Source organism: Sinohyriopsis cumingii, chromosome 14 (genome assembly GCF_028554795.1).
Source record: "Sinohyriopsis cumingii isolate HCF-2022 chromosome 14, ASM2855479v2, whole genome shotgun sequence".
Lineage (NCBI taxonomy): Eukaryota > Metazoa > Mollusca > Bivalvia > Unionida > Unionidae > Sinohyriopsis > Sinohyriopsis cumingii.
In genome coordinates, this window is record NC_142974.1 from 40,454,747 (window position 1) to 40,475,277 (window position 20,531).

Below are 20,531 nucleotides of genomic sequence, written 5' to 3' on the forward strand. Positions count from 1 at the left end.
ATGTCACAGCTGATGTGTTGGACAATACGTGTTGTGTGGCTTTGTCTCTTTCCATCATATCAACACACATTTTCCGCGAAACGGTGTAAGATATGGGATCTGCCAAAGACGTTTTGGACGGTGTTTATGGTGTGATGGACTATGTAGGTGGTGCTTTGGATGGTATGTGTGTATCGTGTCATCTACATTTGTTACATCGGACACCTGTTAGCCTGATGCATCGTGTGAGATTCTAAATAATATACAAGGCGTTTTTAAAGTGTCTAAAACAAAGTGCTCGATAGCATTGTTGTGTATTTGATTAATTTTCTGTTATTTAATTTCATTGCATATCACACTTCTTGTCAACTGATAGCTGGTGCTGGATTTTACATACTTCACAAGATGTTTTTTACTTGTTGTGGGATTTCAGAGACTGCCCAAAGCGTTTTTGATGGTATGTACTGGGTGTTGGTGGGTATAGTTGTTTGTTCTATAGTATGATTGTGTGATTTCACTTCCTTCTATCACATCAAAGCTGTTTCCGTCTTCTTTTTGGTGAGGGATTTTTTAATCTGATACATTTAGATGGGTTGATAGACAAATAGGTAGACATACAGACAGATAGAACATATACAGACAGAGAGAACAAGAGGGAGAGAGAGAGACATATATATATATATATATATATCTGTGTGTGTGTGTGTGTGTGTGTGTGTGTGTGCACGTGTAGAGATGGGTAGATAGATCGAAGATCATAGCAATGTGATATGCATTGCACGATAACGGAGAGTTGTCAGAATCCGATTGTCGGGGTCCCGACGACACGAGAAGTGTCTAGCAACGATCTATCTACCAAGAACGTTCCAGATAATTTAATAAAATCTCGATTCGTCACTAGACAACTGTGAAAATTGATAAACATTTCATACCTTTTGATACACATCTTTTCCTAAAACAGTAATCGAATTGGGCAATGGTCAGCTGATATGAGCATGCATTGTGCAAGTGATGAATGACGTATTAAACAATAGGCTCTAGTTTGAACAACGATCAATGCCAGTATACTCAATTGTTAAATAAATAGCAACTTAATGCCATATATGTGATTTACAGTTCTTTAACAATTCTGACGAATTGTGTGATGAATAATTTTAATAGTCAAATGAATCTTTAAATGTTTTTCTCTGAAGGCATAACATAAGCTCGTATATGTACACGGGAATGACTGTATTGTTTAGAGTGTTTCTCTTGCAACAGATTATTCACTTATAACCAGGAATCATCAATGACAACGTAGTTCCTTCCCATACTGAGAGAGTGCTGGTACGCATCTGCAAAGCAACACTATTATCATTTAGCTTACTGCTGTAACGGTCAAAACTCTAGCTCGTTCGTGAGAGAAACATCGATAGGTGCGTAATGGAAACAAATAACGAAGTATGGATGCAAATTAGTATAAATAAAAATAATATAAATTAATATAAGACACTAAAGCTGGATTAAAATATTATTTTATTCCATTCTTCTGCAAATGTATCCTATCAAATATCAACTCAACATTTAGGGCTCATTCTATTCCACAAAATATCACTGATGTTTTCTCTGCCGCTTTTATTGAAGAATCCATCATCTGAGATTTCCAATGTACAGTTGCTGCTCTGAAGTATACCCCCTACGTCCGTATCGCCTAAAATAGAGAAAGATGTATTTTCAATTGTTTTGCTATTATTAGGTACAAATGTTTAAATTCATCATGCTAATTTGCACGATTTCCAGTGTCCCTTATCTATGCATACTCCGGATATATGGTTTCTTTTCATGGATGATACTTTCACAATGAGACTTGAATAGACTATTGAAGAAATTACGGAGCATAGCAATGACACTAAGACAAATATGGAGTTTGCTTATGAAGTACAAGAGGATGTGCAGTTACCATTTTGGATATTTGTGTCCACATTTTAAATGACTGAATACATTAACATATTCCAAAAACATACAAACACACTGGAGTATCTGAGTTTGAAATCCAAACACCATACAGAACATACAAAATCAGTGGTGAGAAAGCTGTTGCATTGTGTAAATTGCATTGTCAGTTTTGAGGGAGAGAGGGTGTTAGAAGATGAATATATTAAGAAACCTTTGAGGACCAACGTTTACGAGGGCTGAATGTTGTTGTTTACTGCAAAAGAACGGAGAATGGAGGAACATCAGAAGGCGAGTGGACACAAATGTGTAACTACCCCATCACCAAACATTGGTGTTCTGTCTAAAGGTTACAAAATATTTCCCAAAAGTATGCAGTTAATGTGATCCACATGCCCTATAACAAAATACGCTCATTGTGGGGACATCCTAAAGACCAAATTCCTTCTTGTAAGACGTGTTAATTTTTATTTTAACCTTAGTGTGACAATAGTGGAAAATACTAAATTCGGGAAACAGTTTAGAAAAAAAGAGCTAAAGAAGACTTCAACATCAACAGAGAATACCAGACAGCAGTTGGTGAACATTGCAGAGAATGAAGGCATACTACATCTTGTGATTGCTTAAGAGTACTCGGTAAAGAGAACAATACCCTGAGATGGAAAACAATTTTACAAAACAACTATTTAAATCATGGAATAAAGGACAATACGCCATCAGTGCCTACTCCAAATGGAAAGGATTATCACTTACACTAGAATCCTTAAAGCTGTTCAAAGAGCACCAAAAAGAATCTAAATTATCGAAGAATTAGTTTACCATTGCACATTTGGTTACGATCACTGTGTTTTATAATCAAAAAGTAAAACAAATTACAAACCAATGCTCTTTAAGTAAGTAGCCTATTTGTTAAATGTAGCCGTTATGGCTGGAGATTGCTTTCTTAAAGAGGAAATCAATTATGATGAACTCTACTATGACATTTAACACAAAAGTGAAGATATACTGTTTAATTTGCATGTACAATTCGTCAAGCACATAATTCAATTGCATTGCAGCCGTGCATTGTGGTTCTTCAAAAGCTGGAACAGTTATGATACCAAATAGTTGGTTTGAATAGATGTGATCGTTTCTTGGTCGCCGAAGCCGCACACAATATAAATAGTTCCGACAATTCATACGGAATATTGAGGTAGCACTCCAGTCTTAAAATGTAATTTCTTACCATATATGATATACATAGTGTTGTTGTCTCTAAAAGTAGCGCTGCAGTTGCGTGGAGTAAACATCATAAACGTTAAATGATCAATCATGGTTAAATTATTAGGTCCTTCCTGAAAAGACAAAAGTGAGAAACAGCATTACAGAGAGTGAGACATTTTTTGTCCCGTGCTTAAAAAATGCTAGAGTCAGTACAACTGGATGAAACTTAAGCTATTTCGCGATTGCTTAATGGAACTGATGCGTTCACTTTGTCTGCCTTAAGAGGCGAGGTAGTGGAGTCAAGGATCCGACACCTATCACAATATTATATTCTGCTGGTGACATTGTCATATCTGTATTTAGGTTAAAGAAAAGGCTGACCGAGTTATCGTAGCTCCATCTCTACAAAAAGATTTTACAATATCATATACTGATTTCAAACCAAATACAAAAGGTTCTCATGTGGCAGGCATCAACGACTGATGTGGTAAATATTTAAGTACAAGTGATTAAGTTTACCGTAGCAAATGTCATTCTTCTAGCAGAAACATCCGTAGGGACGATATAGTAATTGCAGTAATTTGAATTAGTCCTACGTACTCTTAAAATAAGAAGGGCAAACACGCAACTGAGTAAATTCTTGCAATGAACATTTCATCATGAAGCACATTATGAAAGATTGATTCGATCTCCAACCTCCATACGATTGTTACTGCAATGTTAAGTAAATATAGGAACTTTTGATACGGTAAGTATGACTTGCATTTTACATTGTTCACGTCATGAACGAGTCGCAAAAAGCATAGCTTGAGTTCAATCCTAAGACCCTAAAACACTTTTGCAAAAAACATACAATTGTACTTCCATTTACACAAAGGATAATGGAAGGAAGTATGTTTCAACACCTGTTGCATTTGCATCTTCAACAATATTAAAAGTAAAGCCTTTTACAATTCATAACTTTAGGCCAATAAGCATCACATTTGGACACGTGTACACCTGATAATATGAATGTGTCCTGCCTGTATTTGGTTCATGCTGATCGGTTTCGAACACGTCTCGTTAGCGCCCCCCGACCCAATGTATGCCCAAAGCCCTTGCACCAACACAGAAGACTTAGGCCCTTGCACCAACACAGAAGACTTAGAATTTGCTGGAGATAGCCTAGCAATATAATTATTAGTCATGGTCTCAGAACAAAAAGCTCATTTTGAAAGGAATAACCGCAGTTGCATGAGTTTATATTAAATAAGCAATTGTCCCATTTAAGTCCCATTTTTAGCTTAGTCATTCAGCCAATCTTTCCTTGGCAATGTACAGTACTTACACTATTTTCTATGCAAAACAAATGTGAATATGAAATAAAACATACACCAGAACGTGTTTGGTCATTTTAGAAACAAACCACATAGTAATACAATATTTAAGTATCGTTTCGACACTTGCGTCACTGTTACGCTTGATATGCCTCGGGATAGAAATATATATATATATATATATATATATATATATATATATATATATATATATATATATATATATATATATATATATATATATATATATATATATATATCATGAATAGAAATTATAATCAAACTGAAGTTGTGCTTATCATAAAACAAAACTAATACCTCGTAAAAATATGTTATTATTTAAATTTATGATTAGTATGGTTTCAATATAAAGTATAGATGCATGCTTGTCATAGATAACAAGTCACCAAGAAAAATTATAATATTAAGATGATTAAAGACAAGCATGCAGATTAATAACGCTGTGAAAACTAATAAACGTATTGATTTCAATATTACTATAAATCGTTTTTAGGAAGACAATTACATAAATGAACCTAACAACGTCAATAATCGATAATGTTTTGAAGAAAAAAGTTGTATTATGAGTCAATAAATTATGTGCAAATTCTTCACTATATCACTCATCTTGGAAAATTGGAAACACATGTTTGCGATGAAAAGGAAGACAACTCTTGCAACACCAATATTTTAAACAAACATAACCGATAACAAATTCAACACAGACAATGAAACCCAGATCGCAGCAGACGTATATGGTCCTATACAGCAAGATATTAATAAATATCAATCATAATGTAAATTAGTTTAACACAGAAAACCATCTCTAATGTTTACGCAACCTTCTCAAGAGAGTACTAACCAACAGTATTAACGCAGAGAGTACTACATCAGAGAGTACTAAACCAGAGAGAACTACATCAAGGAGTACTACCAGAATACTAACTCATAGCAGCTAATTATATTATAAGATGACTCAGCAACTATCAAAATATAAACGTACAAACGACAAGAGTAAGCGAGAAAGACTACGTTGACACTGTTCATATCGTAGAAAAGACTAGGCTGACAGTGCTGTTACTATATTAGAAAAGACTGCATTGATAATGTTGATAAGCAATTGTTTTACTGTTTCTTCTTTCATATCATAAATGTCCTAACGTTCAATTTCAACGTAGACGTTTTAGATCGTTCGTAAAAACGAATTGTCATTTCTTAAATACTTCTCTGTCCGTAATTTCAGAAAGTATTGAGATATTTAACATATAAGAAGAAGCTTCATGGACGGGCTTGATAATGATATGTGATAAATAAATGTATGTACACACTCTGAAAATCTTTTCCAGCAACATTTTGTATACTGTTGTGGTCGATACACCGCTTGATGTGGCTGCACGAATCTCACTTCTCAAACCTGCCATGATCACTGAAACACAGAATAGATTGTATAGGGTTATCTTAAAACACAATAAAGCTCTCCAAATTTTTCTTGAATACTTTGGATTATTCTTTCATTGAATTGTTTACCATGTTCTCAACATATCCTTTTGACCTAACGATTCCAATCAGACCAAAGTTATCATATAAGACCACACACATTTATACCAAGCCGTTGCGCTATAATGATTCCAGATGATCGTTTTAAAATCAGTCTTTTAATTGCTCGTGTTATATCCTAATTCGAAGCCCTGTTACTCAAATAACACTTTCCTATCCTGTTGGATATGTAATTAAAATAATTATTGACTCAGTACGAGGCTACGTTTAGTACCGGGGTTGGGACAACTGCCGGTATGCGATTTGGTTTCATTCTTCCATCAACAAAAACATAGACACACCTACCTACTTTCATACATATTCGTATATATTTAATTTCTAATGTTTCTTTGGTTTTATCAATGATTATTTATTATTTATAATTGAATTTTGAGAATGGCCTTAGTTTAAACAAAGTTCTTGGTCTACCTATCTAGGGACGTTTATTTAGCAAAACAACATAAAACATAACTAATGTTTCTCTGTAAGTATTGATTAAATATTAGGATCATTATAAACGGTGGTGAACTTGTTTATCTTGGTCTGATGTTTGGAAATTGATTTTGTATTCAGATATTCTAGAACTTGTTCATATTTTAAATGTTTTAAATAGCTGATATACATCATGGCACTATTATTGTCTCTTATCCTTTCTATGTTAGCTTGGAAAATTACTCATTACTATTGTAACGACCACGGTGGAATTATTCTTAGTGTAGTTTTTATCCTTTATTTTGTGGAGATTTAATAGTATAAATTATTCCATGGAATTGCAAAGTGGCAAATAATGTTCTTGGACTAATTTGGAAATATTCTGAAATCAAACATGGATATTTAGGATTATATTATTGTGATAGAGCAAGTGATTCTGTGCACATCGCCACACTCCAGACAATTTGCACATTAGTATATTTGAGACTACAGGCACATCAGAATATTTAATATTGGAACTTGTTTGGAATACGAATAGAATCTCATTGGAAATCTACATTTGGATTTGTGATAAAACTGTTAAAACTATTTAATTGTAATTAAAAATGCTAAGCTTTAAATGTTCACTTTGTGTTTTACAGAAAGAAATTGTTTCTTGAAGTTTACAATCCATGTTGACTTTGGTCTCTTTCCTGTTACTTTATTTAAAATGACATAGTCGTAGCAAAATAACCTAACACCTTTTCTTGGGGTGGGGGGACACAAGACAGATCCCCCTCCCCCATTTCCAAAAAAAACAAAAGGTTGTTATGAGTTTCTGTCTCCATTGAGGGTGTGTATGTTTCTATTATTTATATTAGAATTTTGATCAAATATTTTATTGAATTTTTGATGGGGTATTTAATCCCTAGTGTTATCTAAAGGGTTGTTCATCCTACACTGGGTTGTATCCCCGATGTCGAAATTCCTTCCCTTATGTGTTTGGTGATCTTTTCCATTTATCCCTAAGTCCTCTGTATGCTATATGTATATGCTATGTGTAAGTGTGCTATATGTTTATATGTTGGGACGGCCTTTATTGTTAAATTTCCCCAAATGTCCTCTCTTGCATTCGTAGAATATTTATTTCATTAACTATTTAGTCTAAAGTTTCGAAATGTAGTAGAGAAAACAGTGTGATATATATTTTCATAACAGAAACGTATTGTTTTGAATGAGTGGTCATATGTGTTGTTATCTGTCTACTTTTAATGAATAAGAGGCTTGTCCGATAAAAGGTTCCGCATTTTCCTTTATTTTCTGAATGTTTCGCCTTTAGCGGAGTGTAGCTCTTTCCTTTATTGAAAGTGCAATTGAAAGTTCCAAACGTTTCTTGTTCTTCTTTAAATATTACTATTTCCCCATGTTTCTGTTCTGTTTGTCCATATTCTCTGCGTCGGTTTTTCTGTCACTATTTTGCAGGCCTGTCCACTTCGCGTACCGCCTTGACACTTAGCCCTGCGACGTCAATGCAACATACGTCTCCCACGCAGAGGTTCCCTGTATCCCTTACTAACAAAATACGTCACAAGAAAAGGAAAAAATTAAATCGTTTTTCTCTTATAAGTTTGGGTTGAATGTATTTTCAAGATGGGGTTGACAGTATATTTTATCTGCAGGGAAATATTAGTCTGGCGGTGGGGCAGGGTTCGGCTTGCATCTGCGTTACCGCTATCGGTACTACCAAAACCCTCTCCCGCCTCCGCCTTCTAGATCGTTGAAATAGCATTTATTTTCTACTTGGTTTTCTTATTTAATAATCTTAATCACTTGTCCGCAGGACATCATAATTGTTATTACGTAGTATATTAGTCTTACAACCGGTTTATTATCATAATCCACATCTAAATATAAAATATTATTTCTATCATGCTTGTAATTCTTACAAATTTCCATTTTACCATGATCCAATTTATTTTTGCTTTTGTCGCATTGGGCCATCGTACGTAGTTTGGTGAAATTAGCTTTTTTACATAGCGGACATTTTGGCATTTCCCTAGTAATACCACGTTTGATTGCTTCTTCGCATTTAAGCCATGCAATATGTAGATACTTAAAAATGGTACTTTGTGTTTTTAAAGATCTTATTTTTCCCCAGTTTTTCTAAGTTTTGGTCAAGTTTATTCCCCACTTTTCCTGTTCTACTCTACATTTTATATATTTCATTAATTTTTCTCTAATCAATGAATAACTTTCGCTTACTTCTAATTTCCAATCCTCCGTTTTATCCCTGTACTTTCAAAGTATTTCTTTAATATATTTGAATTTTCGTGGTACTTCCAATTTATTTGGTTCATTTATTATTTTTATATATTTCTGGTCCATTTCTCAGAGTGATGCCGAACCAGTATATGTATAGTGCTTCCCATGCTGTAGCTGGGTCTAGTTGTATTTTTAAAATCTATTAATTATATTTGTTAGTTTTAGTAGCAGAGGACTTGGCAAACCCATGCCCCCTTTACTTGTGTCTCTATATAACGTTTCTTTTTTATGAAATGCATTTTAAAATTCCAGACATAGTCTATTATCTCTTTGTCTATCCTATTTAAAAGCTTGTTATCTATGTATATAGATTTAATTATATGTGTTATTTTTTAATATAAATATGTTTTAGCCACTTGGGCACGCTCCGTAATGCATAGTGACATCATGGCCCAGATAACCTAACAACGAACAGTGCAAATTTAGTTTCTAACTAGCTTGCGCGCTTTCGACTCTTATTAGCGTTTGTCAAAGTCAAATACAAAACACAGGCAAGACAAACAGGAAACTAAAAGCGTTGTGTTTACAATATATTATATGCATATTTCTTCAGGAATTACAGCTTGAATGTTTTATTGTTTCAACTTCTTTGCTTCATTTTCACGATAATGCTAAAATATATTTTATATTGCCCTGAAAACGACAAGCCATATTGCCGTCTGTTTTTGTCTTTTTGTAAGTAAATTTGGGTAATCGCAAATTATATTCCGGATATAAGATTGATCTTGTTTTAGCAGTAATAGATTAATGGGTGACTAATAAGCAGGCTGAAAAAATTATTTAAATGAAAATGTTCCAACTGCAAAAAAATATTCTTTTATTTGTAGTTGGATGTCATTTTCTGGTCTTCTAGAAGAAGAATCTTACTGGATTAGCTGTCTGGGAACGTTGAAACCAAGCGGTTTAAACCAAAATGTCAAGATAAAGATAGCAATGCACAACGAAAGTCATCATTAATATAAATATCATTTACTCCAAACCTGCATATGTATCTTTAAAAATGTCAGATTCTTTTGTGCTATAACTGTCCTACAAGCACGTTATTATTGGAAAGGCGAGAAGACGGCAGTTACTCTAGTTGACTGGGGTGGACGAACGTGATCTGAAACAACTATAAGACTGATGCTTCAAAACATTTTCATTTCATGCATTTATGTTATAGAACGTTGTTGCTATTGTGCCAGCAGTATCATGTTATACATATAGGTACGGTTGGAAAAAAATATAAAAATGTGAGTTGGGAATAAATGATACAAGTAGGGATTCAATTTTGTTGGGTACATTTTGTCTTCATTCAACATTAACAAATAAAACTTCATCTACTGTAACTATTGCAGAATGTCGGATGCTATCAACCATAAATGTCCTGAAACCCTTAATACAGAGCAATATGCTATGTTTGGAGAATATTATACACATCAAGTGGGTGGATATAACGTGCTCTTCATACAAACGCCTAAACATTAATGCATAAATAACATGTGCAGTTCCTATACAATCGGGTAGATGAGACTCGTAAACCTTGGATGTTAGCTCATCTAGGAGAAGGAAAACTCCGATTCCGAACCTCTGATGCCTTGTGGCTATACCCACTCATGGGAAAGGCTAAGGGAGTAAACCCCGACAGAAAATCCGGAGATGGAGTCCCTAAGGCGGTATGACATTGACTTCAACGTCATTCCGGCAACTCCTGCGACGCCGTTGGTGCCAAGCTGTATTGGCATTCGTCGTTCCCTTGGGCACACCAGCTGCGTGGAGAGGGGGGATCTGCTGCATGGGCAACAGCTGATTCTCCATACCACCCTGCCCAGGCTTCATAGCTCCACTGGAGAGGACACTCCAGCGTCGTCGTACGGCGTCGGCACAACACGAGAAGTCTGCGGCGCATTCTGCACATCCAGTGGCAGGACAAAGTACCCAACACAGAGGTTCTAGAACGCGCCAACATGAACAGCATGTTCTCCATACTCAGCGAGAGGCGCCTTCGCTGGCTTGGCCATGTCAAGAGAATGGACCCAGGTCGCATTCCCGAGGACCTGTTATATGCGGAGTTAGCAGAAGGTGCACGACCAACTGGACGACCACATCTGCGCTACAAAGATGTTTGCAAGAAGGATATGAAGACAGCAAACATCAATGTCAACAACTGGGAGAGCTGTGCAAACAACCGTTCCAGCTGGCGTCTAGCTGTCAGGCAGGGAGTTCAAAACGCAGAGGAAAAGAGAAGAATAAAACAAGCTGAAAAGAGAGCTAAAAGGAAGGATAAGCAAAAGCGTACTTTGGAGCTACGCCATCGTCTCCCGTAGACGGACGGATGCCAATAATACAGTAATTCTTGAAACAGTTACTATAATGCACGTTTCTCCACTGTGAACTACTTCTTGTTAAAGGGAAGCTTATACACTCTTGGTCGTGATTTCCAGTCGATATATATATATATATATATATATATATATATATATATATATATATATATATATATATATATATATATATATATATATATATATATATATATATATATATATATATATATGTATGTATACATATAATTATATACATATATATATATATATACTTACATATTAGTTGTCTTTTAATACAGTTTGAAAGGAACAGGTTCTCTGTTGTGAGGGGTACGATTATTTAATTGAAATTGTTTCCGTCCGTTCAGTCAGCTCGAATAGTGCCGTATATTTCAATTGATTATGACCACTTCATCAGTTTACAAACGGAGGAAATGTTGTCCTTTAGCAACTCTTCTAGATTTGAAAATCTGACAAAATAGCTTTTATCCTGAAAAATAATAAACCATTTTGAGAATGGTAATAAAGAGACATTAGGAAAATCGTACATTGTTCATATTCAACTCACAGGATTTTTAAATTTCATTATTGTCTTCTTACATTAATGACTCTCCAACCTCAAGTTAAAAAGCTTCAACAGACAATTAAAATTAATGATTGAGAGTATGGGCTGAACAAATTGGTAGACTCTTTAGTTATTAAATGCTTGTTGAATATTTTATTTCAGATTAATTAAACCTGCTTTTTCACCAATACATGTTTCAGGGTTTCAGCTATAATTGAAAAATTAGAAACAAATTCCAATATTATCTAGCCATGCCCGAAATCGCATCAGTTGATTGCTACTGTACGGCACATGGGTGTCAGAGATAGTCTTGGCCTTAGCATTTACAAGTTGATGCTATCATTGTCTCACTATCTGTCATACGAGTTTCACGCAATCACGATTAAATTCTCTTTTTGACACAGTGCCAAATTGGCATTAGTGTGTCTGTCAAAATATTATCGAATTGTCACTAAATGATCTTAACAGATGTCGTTGTAGATGATGACATCATCGATGTAAGCATTATAATTATCCATCCCCGATGTCATTATGTTCATTTGACATTGAAAGGTACAAGACGAACCTTTGTCCCAAACGGCAACATGTTGTATTGATGACGTCTCTGTCGAATCATGAATGCCGGAAATTGACTTTTGCCCTTTCCGTTAGTGGGATTTTCTAGAAGCATTTGTAAATGTAAAATTTCGTAAGATATTGTGCAATTCCTATTTTATTGATACAGTCTTCGATTCTTGGTAATGGGAATGAACACATTTGGCCGATCATTTCCCTTTTCTATAGTCTTTGCACTGTCGAAAAGTATTTCCTTGTTTCGGTACAATAATATACAGCGAACTGCAGTCAGGTTTACTTGTTTCTATAAATCATTCTACAGCAAATGCAGAATTTCTGTTTTCAAACATCGTTTGCATCGTTTAAACCATATCTGTGTGGGACGAGCACAACCAAACTGACTGCAATATTAGCATGCATATCACTATCATGATACTACTTAAACATACGTATATTTTAAAGTTATTTTTATTTTAGCATCCCTTTGAGCAATAATTATATAATTTAAATCACTTTCTTTCTTTCAAACATTTTAAGGACTATAATACCAAGACTGAAAAGGAATTTTAGGAATGGACAAGAAAGCTAGAATTGTATCACCAGGTAGAATTATTTCTACATTTATTGTAGTCATACCTTGATTTTTGAGTGAGTAGAATACAGCTCTTGCAAATTTACAGGCATGTGACAACTAATATTTAAATTAGAAACATAGTCGAGAATATTAATTGACGTATCTTCTTTTGAGTGAAGTTTCTTTTTAACAACTTGAATGGTCCACAGACTAACTGCTAAAGACTATTGAACTAAGTGTTTAACAGCAAACAACAGTAGATGAATATACTTGCCCCAATCTTTTCCAGAATCAAAATGATATGGTCAAATCTTATTGTTCAAAGTTTTTATGAAATATTTTTAAGACCACTTGGCATTCATAGTAATAGGTAGAAGACATACACACATAAATTGCTGGAAAATTCGAACCATAAACATAAAATGCGACCGTCCATCATTTACGTCAGATTTGGACAGCTCAAATTAAAAAGAAAACATTTCAAAGTTTTACTATTGTTTTAGTAGTACTATTCCTCAAAGGAATTGCTTCCGGGAATCTTGTCGAAGAATACATAAAGACCAACAAGTATTGGTTGCCTAACTTGGTCTTAGGGAAGTATGGACATAATTTAACATTAATATTTATGAAAGTTGCATTCAATACCATTCTTGTGTTCGGTAAATTAAGCTTCTTATTGCATTTGTCCAAATAGTCCTGATTGCGGAATACACAGTGACATTTTACTGCATATCTATAATTACGGTGAGAATAAGGTGCGTAGGCAAGAAGCGAAGAAACTTTTAGTATGGAACCAATATGAATAACACAGAATCCAGTCACACAGAGTCCTTAGAAGGTCCTGCATATGTGGGACTGACCATTTAAGTTTTGATGATGGGGTTGGGTTATTTATTTGTTTTAATAAATTATTTCTGGCTATCAAATGGCTTAAAGAACATTATTTCGTTCAGTTATAATAGCAATATCCACTATAATAGACAATTTATCAGTTGAAACTATTAATTACCTTACCATAAAAGAAACAAATTCAATCTAAAAACTCACTACCCTCAGTTGTAAAATGATCAGGATTTTGAGTGTTTCATGTGTGTTATTTTTATCGATCTATCGATAATCTAAACCAAGAGTATTCTAGGTTTCAGTTCTTTGTATCACCTTTTCCCCGGGTGTGGGGACAGTGCGTTTACACAACCTCCATTTCTCCCATTTGCTCCTGATGTGAATCATCAGTAGCTAGTGTAAAACTTGCAAAGTTCAAAATATGTGTGTCTGTTATCTTGTAGTCTATGAGTGATTCATACAGACTGCACGCTTTGAAGTTGAAAAAAATGAAAACCTTAAAGTTTTGTACAACTTCATAAACAATTTAATTATTATAGTTATACATCAAAATGATAGACGAAAAGTTTTATGAACCGAATCCACGCTAATCTTTATAAGGTATATTGATCAGAGGTTCCTTATAAATTTAAAAGCCGGAAATGAACTTGTTCTCCGCGATATGCGACGGTGTCAAGATGGCATTGTACACAATTGTTTCGAAAGATTTATAACAATTCCAAACTAATATTATGGACAAAATAATGGGAACTTTCTTTTTTCACTGAACAGACCAAAAAATGATTTTTTCTCTCGAATATAATGTAAGCACCACATAAAACTCGTTTGCAGTCTTACAACATCAACATTTTATAAATGTGAGTGACTCCACAATTGAAATGAAAATATTTTGTCAGTATTCTCTTTTATATAAACTGTCTATTGCGACTGTGATTGCCAATAGACCACACGTGACAGAACACACTACTCATTTTGCGTCAAACTTGCTTATTCATGTATCATAAGCAGACGAATGGGATGTTCTGAATCCTTCATCCAAAGAAACATTACGCCAAAGGCAAATATATTAAAAAACAAAGATAATTATTAAAAATGAGAGAATGAAAACTCTGTTGTTATTCCCTTCAAGCGTAAATCGAGACAGTCCAAACACCATTTCACAATAGTCAGGGTTCAACCTCTTTCATAGCTTGTTGGAAGTCTTACACTTAGGATGAATTACTTGCTTAATGTCTCATATATTTGTTAAAATTTAACAAACCTGTTTTGTTTTCTCCAGGGCACATAACCTTTTCCCAATTTATCTCTTCACAATGGCAGGCAAAGATCATTTGGACAGCCATCATCAGTACCAACAGAGATAGCAGGAGCATTACTGGCCTGTCCGTTAAACAGCAGCCTTAACAAACAGATTATCTGATCATTATTCTAATGATGTAAAAATGCTAAAGTGGAAGCTAAGCACACATATAATAATTGTCTGAGTCATCATTTAAGGCCGCTCTGTTAAATTCTGCAAGCCTGGGGATCATAATTTTTGTCAACAAATATAGGTTTAAAAATAAAGTTGTGAAAATAAGTTTTCATTAGAAGTTGTAACAATTAACGCGAATTGTATTATGTATGTATGCTGTTTCTGTACAAAACTCAAACGAGAAGCAAATAATAGTGATTATAGCCTCCTGCCACTATTGGGTAAACTAATCATTGATAAAGATTGTATATGTATTGACCATTGGTTATCTAAACCTTAAAAAGGACGAAAATGCTTCATTATTGCTATAGTGATATGAAGTTTACCTTTCATCAGATGACGAATTCTACCACTCTCTGTTTGCACCATTATTAAAGAAAGGAACGGTCTGTATAAACTGCTACTTGCTTCTGAGTTGCTTCCGTTTATAAAGCTCAAAACATATGTAAATGAACTCATATCTTAAAGGTCACTAATGTATAATTTTTACCAATCGACATGTGAACCCTGGCATCAAACTACCTTGTTATGATGTTGAACAAGAATGAAAATGAGCTGTGTGCTAAATTATATTGTCGTCTCAATCCAATGAAAATTTTTAAAAGTTAACTGCAAACAAATCTTGGTTATATTGTTTGTTTTAGTTTACTTAGGGTACGGTATACCTAGACCCATACTAATAACATGACGTTTCACACTGTACTAGGTCCAAACCTACTATTTGTATACTTCCTTTATTGAATGAATTTATTTAAGGAGATTATCCACACGTTTTAGGAAATTGATAATGTTGTTAGTTCGATGAACCTCAAGCCAAACTCCACCTACCTTTGATCGCAGTCGAGGGTGGATCATATGATGCTAGCTAGATCAAAACCTTGTAAAACTTCCACTTTCTAAAACAGCTGAGTGCTTATTCTTATATAACTTATATGTATTATATAAGAAATATTAATATAAACTTTTCAAGTCTCTATTTTCTATGATGTAATTTAGATATCGGATAAAACAATTTGTAGGTTTTAAAGTCCGTTGTAATGACAACTCAGGAGATGGAAACAAAACACGTTACATGCATGCAAACATACATGCAAACATACATACATACATACATACATACATACATACATACATACATACACACATGCAAACATAGTGTCGTGTAGAACTTAATATCCATTTTAGTGTTTGACATCAGCATGCAAATTAATAGTCATAGTTAGAAAAATACGAGATATGGGTATGAAATGAAAGATTCGAGGTATGGGTATGAAATGAACGATTAGAGATATGGCTATGAAATGAAAGATTCGAGGTATGGGTATGAAATGACCCAGACCTTCAAAACATACATAGATAGAAGACAAACATTTATATTTTCCATTGGTAGTAAAATCTAATCTCGTGTCAGAGGGCTCTCGTGAATACTGTGAGTTGACTGCTACCTTGACCTACACAGTTTCCATGGGAAGGATATATATATATATATATATATATATATATATATATATATATATATATATATATATATATATATATATATATATATATAATGTGTGTGTGTGTACGTGTGCGTATGTGTGTGTGTGAGAGACACAACTGGGCAATGCGCAGATGGAGGTTTCCATGACCAGTATATATATATATATATATATATATATATATATATATATATATATATATATATATATATATATATATATATATATACATATATATATGTGTGTGTGTGTGTGTGTGTGTGTGTGCGTGTGTGTGTTTGAAACCACACTGCATGCGGAGAGAGAGGTTTTGTGGACAGGGCAAGCACACACGCACATAATATATATATATATATATATATATATATATATATATATATATATATATATATATATATATATATATATATATATATATACATATACATATTGGTTACGTGGAGAGCCACTAAGAGTAAGGAGATTGTAGGAACTTTAATGATACTGCAGTCTAAGTAAATGAAATGTTTGACATGCCTCTAGGAACGATGCGAAAGGTCTAATATGTCGATATCATGCACACATATACGTGTGTTTTGAGAGAGGTCATCTTAGGTCGCTCTACTAAACTGTTGAAGATAACGGCTGCGAGAAATTGTCAACAAAAAATTAAGAAAACCAAATTCAGATTTAAATATTGGCCATACAATTCCAAAAAGACAAATTCGATCTGCATTATATTGTCATCTTGTCCTGCACAACGCTCTGATTAATATCATGTGATTACATATTTTGAATAAATAAGCTGACTTTGATTGGTCTTTCCCTCTATAAAAATCGTAACTTAAATGATTAATATCGATTTCTTCGTTAGAGACTCCTCTTCCCTTAAACCATTATAGGTTGAATATAATCGATTATTATAATAATAATTTGAAGGCTTACCTTTCGCAGGTCAGAAATAGTGTGGCCACGTACCTACTCAATTCTAACTTAGGGAAGAACCATTGAAGAATAGCATTCATATGTCGATATGTGACATAGTGTTTATTTCAGTGGATTGCAACGTCGCCCTTTTTTGATGACAGTCAAGAATAGATCATGCACTGTCTACCAATTTAAAATATGAAAAGCCTTGCCTGCCTAATGAATATTCTTATGAAATATGATGTTATTACTTTTTTAGTCTCTTTTATCCTGCAGCTGTGCTATAATGTAGACACCAATATAATTTTCAGATGATTGCGAACACTTCTCAATATTTTGTTAGGAATGACACCAAGGTAACAATAATGGAGGATCATCAGGTGATTCAAATTTGTTTAAGGTATATGCCGACAAAGGGTAATTAGATAATCGCCGGGTCTTCCTCTTTATAAATTACGTCTCATATACCCTATTGCATGCATATACTAAGGGTATCAGGCGTTACATAATTATATTTTCTATGCTGACAAGCTTTCCTAATTAGATTGGTAGAAACTTGGATTGTCCTATTTCCTAAACTTAAAAGCTTTATTGAAAATGAATTTATTTCAAACGTTACAATCAATTAAAATTTTGATTTTATACAAATATTCAATCTCTTTCTTCAAGGTTCGTGTAAGTCGAAAATTTTGTTGTCCTTTACCTACAGTTCGTACATCATCTGACACCGCTGTCATCACAAACGAGCAAATATCCTCAATATAGAATACGTAAATAATTGGTGAAAAGGACAAGAATAACCTCGCCATGTCTGGCCCAATCAAATTGCTTTGCAATACCCATAAACTCGAAATAATACAAGGAAGTCATTCTGATAAATTTTGTTATAAAACTATGTTGGTGGCATTCACTGATCATGGCCAATAATATATGTATCACTTGTACCTGGTTTGACATTTGCATTGAGTCAATACCCGATAAAGAAGAACATAGCCTAAGGGTCACGCTTTGTGGAGTATTTGTTCACGGCCTAACATGTTGTTTTTCTTTGTTCATTATACAAATGGATCAAATCAGTCTCGTGTGTATAGTATACTTGACGGATCTTATGCTGTCTAAAAGTACAAAACTTAGTGCTTATTGTTGCAAAATTATATAATACAATAATAAACACACACATATATATACATACGTAGATATATACACACATACATACATACATACATACATACATGCCGAGTGGTCTAAAGCGCTCTCCGTTACGGATCACTGCCATCTCACCTCTGTCTGCGTGGGTTCGAGTCCAGGATTCGGCCAATGTGGGTATGTGAGAAAGCTTGCCAGTAGCTTCTCGTGGGTCGGTGGTTCTTCTCGGGGGTTTCCCGGGTTCTTCCTCCACCATTAATACTGGCCGCCATACATAGCCTATCGTGTGCTGAAAAATGGCGTTAAACCCCACAACAACAACAACAACATACATACATAGTGTCGTATAGAACTTAATCTATATTTCAGTGTTTGATATCAGCATACAAATTAATTATCATGGTTAGAAAGATTCGAGATATTGGTATGAAATGACCCAGGCATTCAAACATACAAAGTAAAAGAGAAAGTTATATATTTTCCATTGGATGTACATTCTCATGTCTGAGGGGAGGGCTCTTTGGACCTATACAAACACCATGGTATATACCGTATTTGGCAAAATCAGCTAAGTTTAAGATGTCTGCAACATATTTTACAGTTGCGAGAGTGTAATAACATTTTCACTTATGCTGCAGCCTACGTAAATGAAACTTGTTGACATGCCCTAAGAACTTAGAGAATGGACTAGTATGTCGATATCATGACACATACACGTTTGTTTTGAGAAAGGTCATCTTAGGTCGATCTACTAAAATAGTAAAGATAATGGCTGATATAAGTTGTCAACATCAAAAATGAAGAAAACCAAATTAACTTATTGTTCATAAAATGCACCACAGAAAATGCAATCTGCAGTATTTTACCTTCCTTTTCAGCACAAAACTCTGACGAGTATCATGTGATTATATATTTTGAATATACAAGCTGACTTTGTTCCGTCTTTCCATCCATCAAAATCGTAACTTAAATGATTATTAACGATTTATCCCTTAGTGACCGTTATTTCATTAAAATAGAATAGGTAAAATATAACCGATTATTATAATAATTCTTTTTAGGCTTACGTTTTCGCCGGTCAGAAATAGTTTGACCATTTACGTACTCGATTCTAACTGGGGGAAGAACCTTTGAAATATAGCATTCATATGTCGATATATGACACAGTGTTTATTTCAGAGGATTTCAACGTCGCAATTTGATGTGATGACAGTCCTGAATAGATCATGCACTGTCTACCAAATTAAAATGTGTAATATCTTGTCCGCCTTCTGAATTTTCTTATTGCACACTATGTTATTACTTTGTTAGTCTCTATTATTCTGTAGCTGTGTTATAATATAGACACCGATCAAATTTTCAGCTTATTTCGAATACTTCTCAATGTTTTGTTTCAAATGACACCAAGTTAACAATACTGTGGGCTTCATATGACATCAAATTGTTTAAGATAGATGCTGCAAAAAGATAATTATATAATAAGTCGCTTTTGTTCTTTCTAAATTCCATCTAAAATATCCTATTGCATGCATATGCTAAGATTGTTATGCGTTACAAAATTGTATTCACGATATTGACAAGCTTGCCTAATTAGATTGGCATGAACTTTGTTTGTCCTAAATTCCTAAGCATAAGAGCTTTACCTAGAAATGATTTATTTCAATCGTTATAATCAATTAGAATTTTGGTTTAGTACAGATTTTCAAGCTATTTTTTTTTTCTTCTTCAAAGTTCATAAGGTTGCAGATATAGAGATGCCGACACGTTTTCTTGTCCTTTACCTACAATTCGTACATCATCTGACACAGATATCGTCACAATCAAGCTAATATCCTCAATGTAGAACAAGTAAATCATTGGTAAAAAGGACAAGAATAGCCTCGCCATGTCTGACCGACTCAAACTGATGTGTAAGACCAATACCATCGAATTAATATAAAGATACCATGCTGTTGACTTTAGTCTTTAAATCATGTGGGTGG

General features: G+C 34.1%; 1 protein-coding gene across 3 annotated transcripts in view; it reads right to left on the bottom strand.

Moving 5' to 3' along the window:
- Positions 1 to 1,505: 1,505 nt before the first annotated feature.
- LOC149783617 (uncharacterized) overlaps positions 1,506 to 20,531 on the bottom strand; it is an 82,592-nt gene continuing 63,566 nt past the window's right edge. For 2 of the 3 annotated variants that reach the window (XM_089933145.1, XM_089933144.1), the window contains exons 2-5: positions 14,804 to 14,941; positions 5,759 to 5,856; positions 3,137 to 3,245; positions 1,506 to 1,669 (exon numbers count right to left, since the gene is read on the bottom strand). In XM_089933145.1, coding sequence (XP_089789271.1) covers positions 1,536 to 1,669; positions 3,137 to 3,245; positions 5,759 to 5,856; positions 14,804 to 14,915 — 453 coding nt within the window. In that variant the 5' untranslated portion in view covers positions 14,916 to 14,941 and the 3' untranslated portion in view covers positions 1,506 to 1,535. The remainder of the gene's footprint in view (positions 1,670 to 3,136; positions 3,246 to 5,758; positions 5,857 to 14,803; positions 14,942 to 20,531) is intronic. The other variant, XM_089933146.1, reaches the window with a different exon arrangement.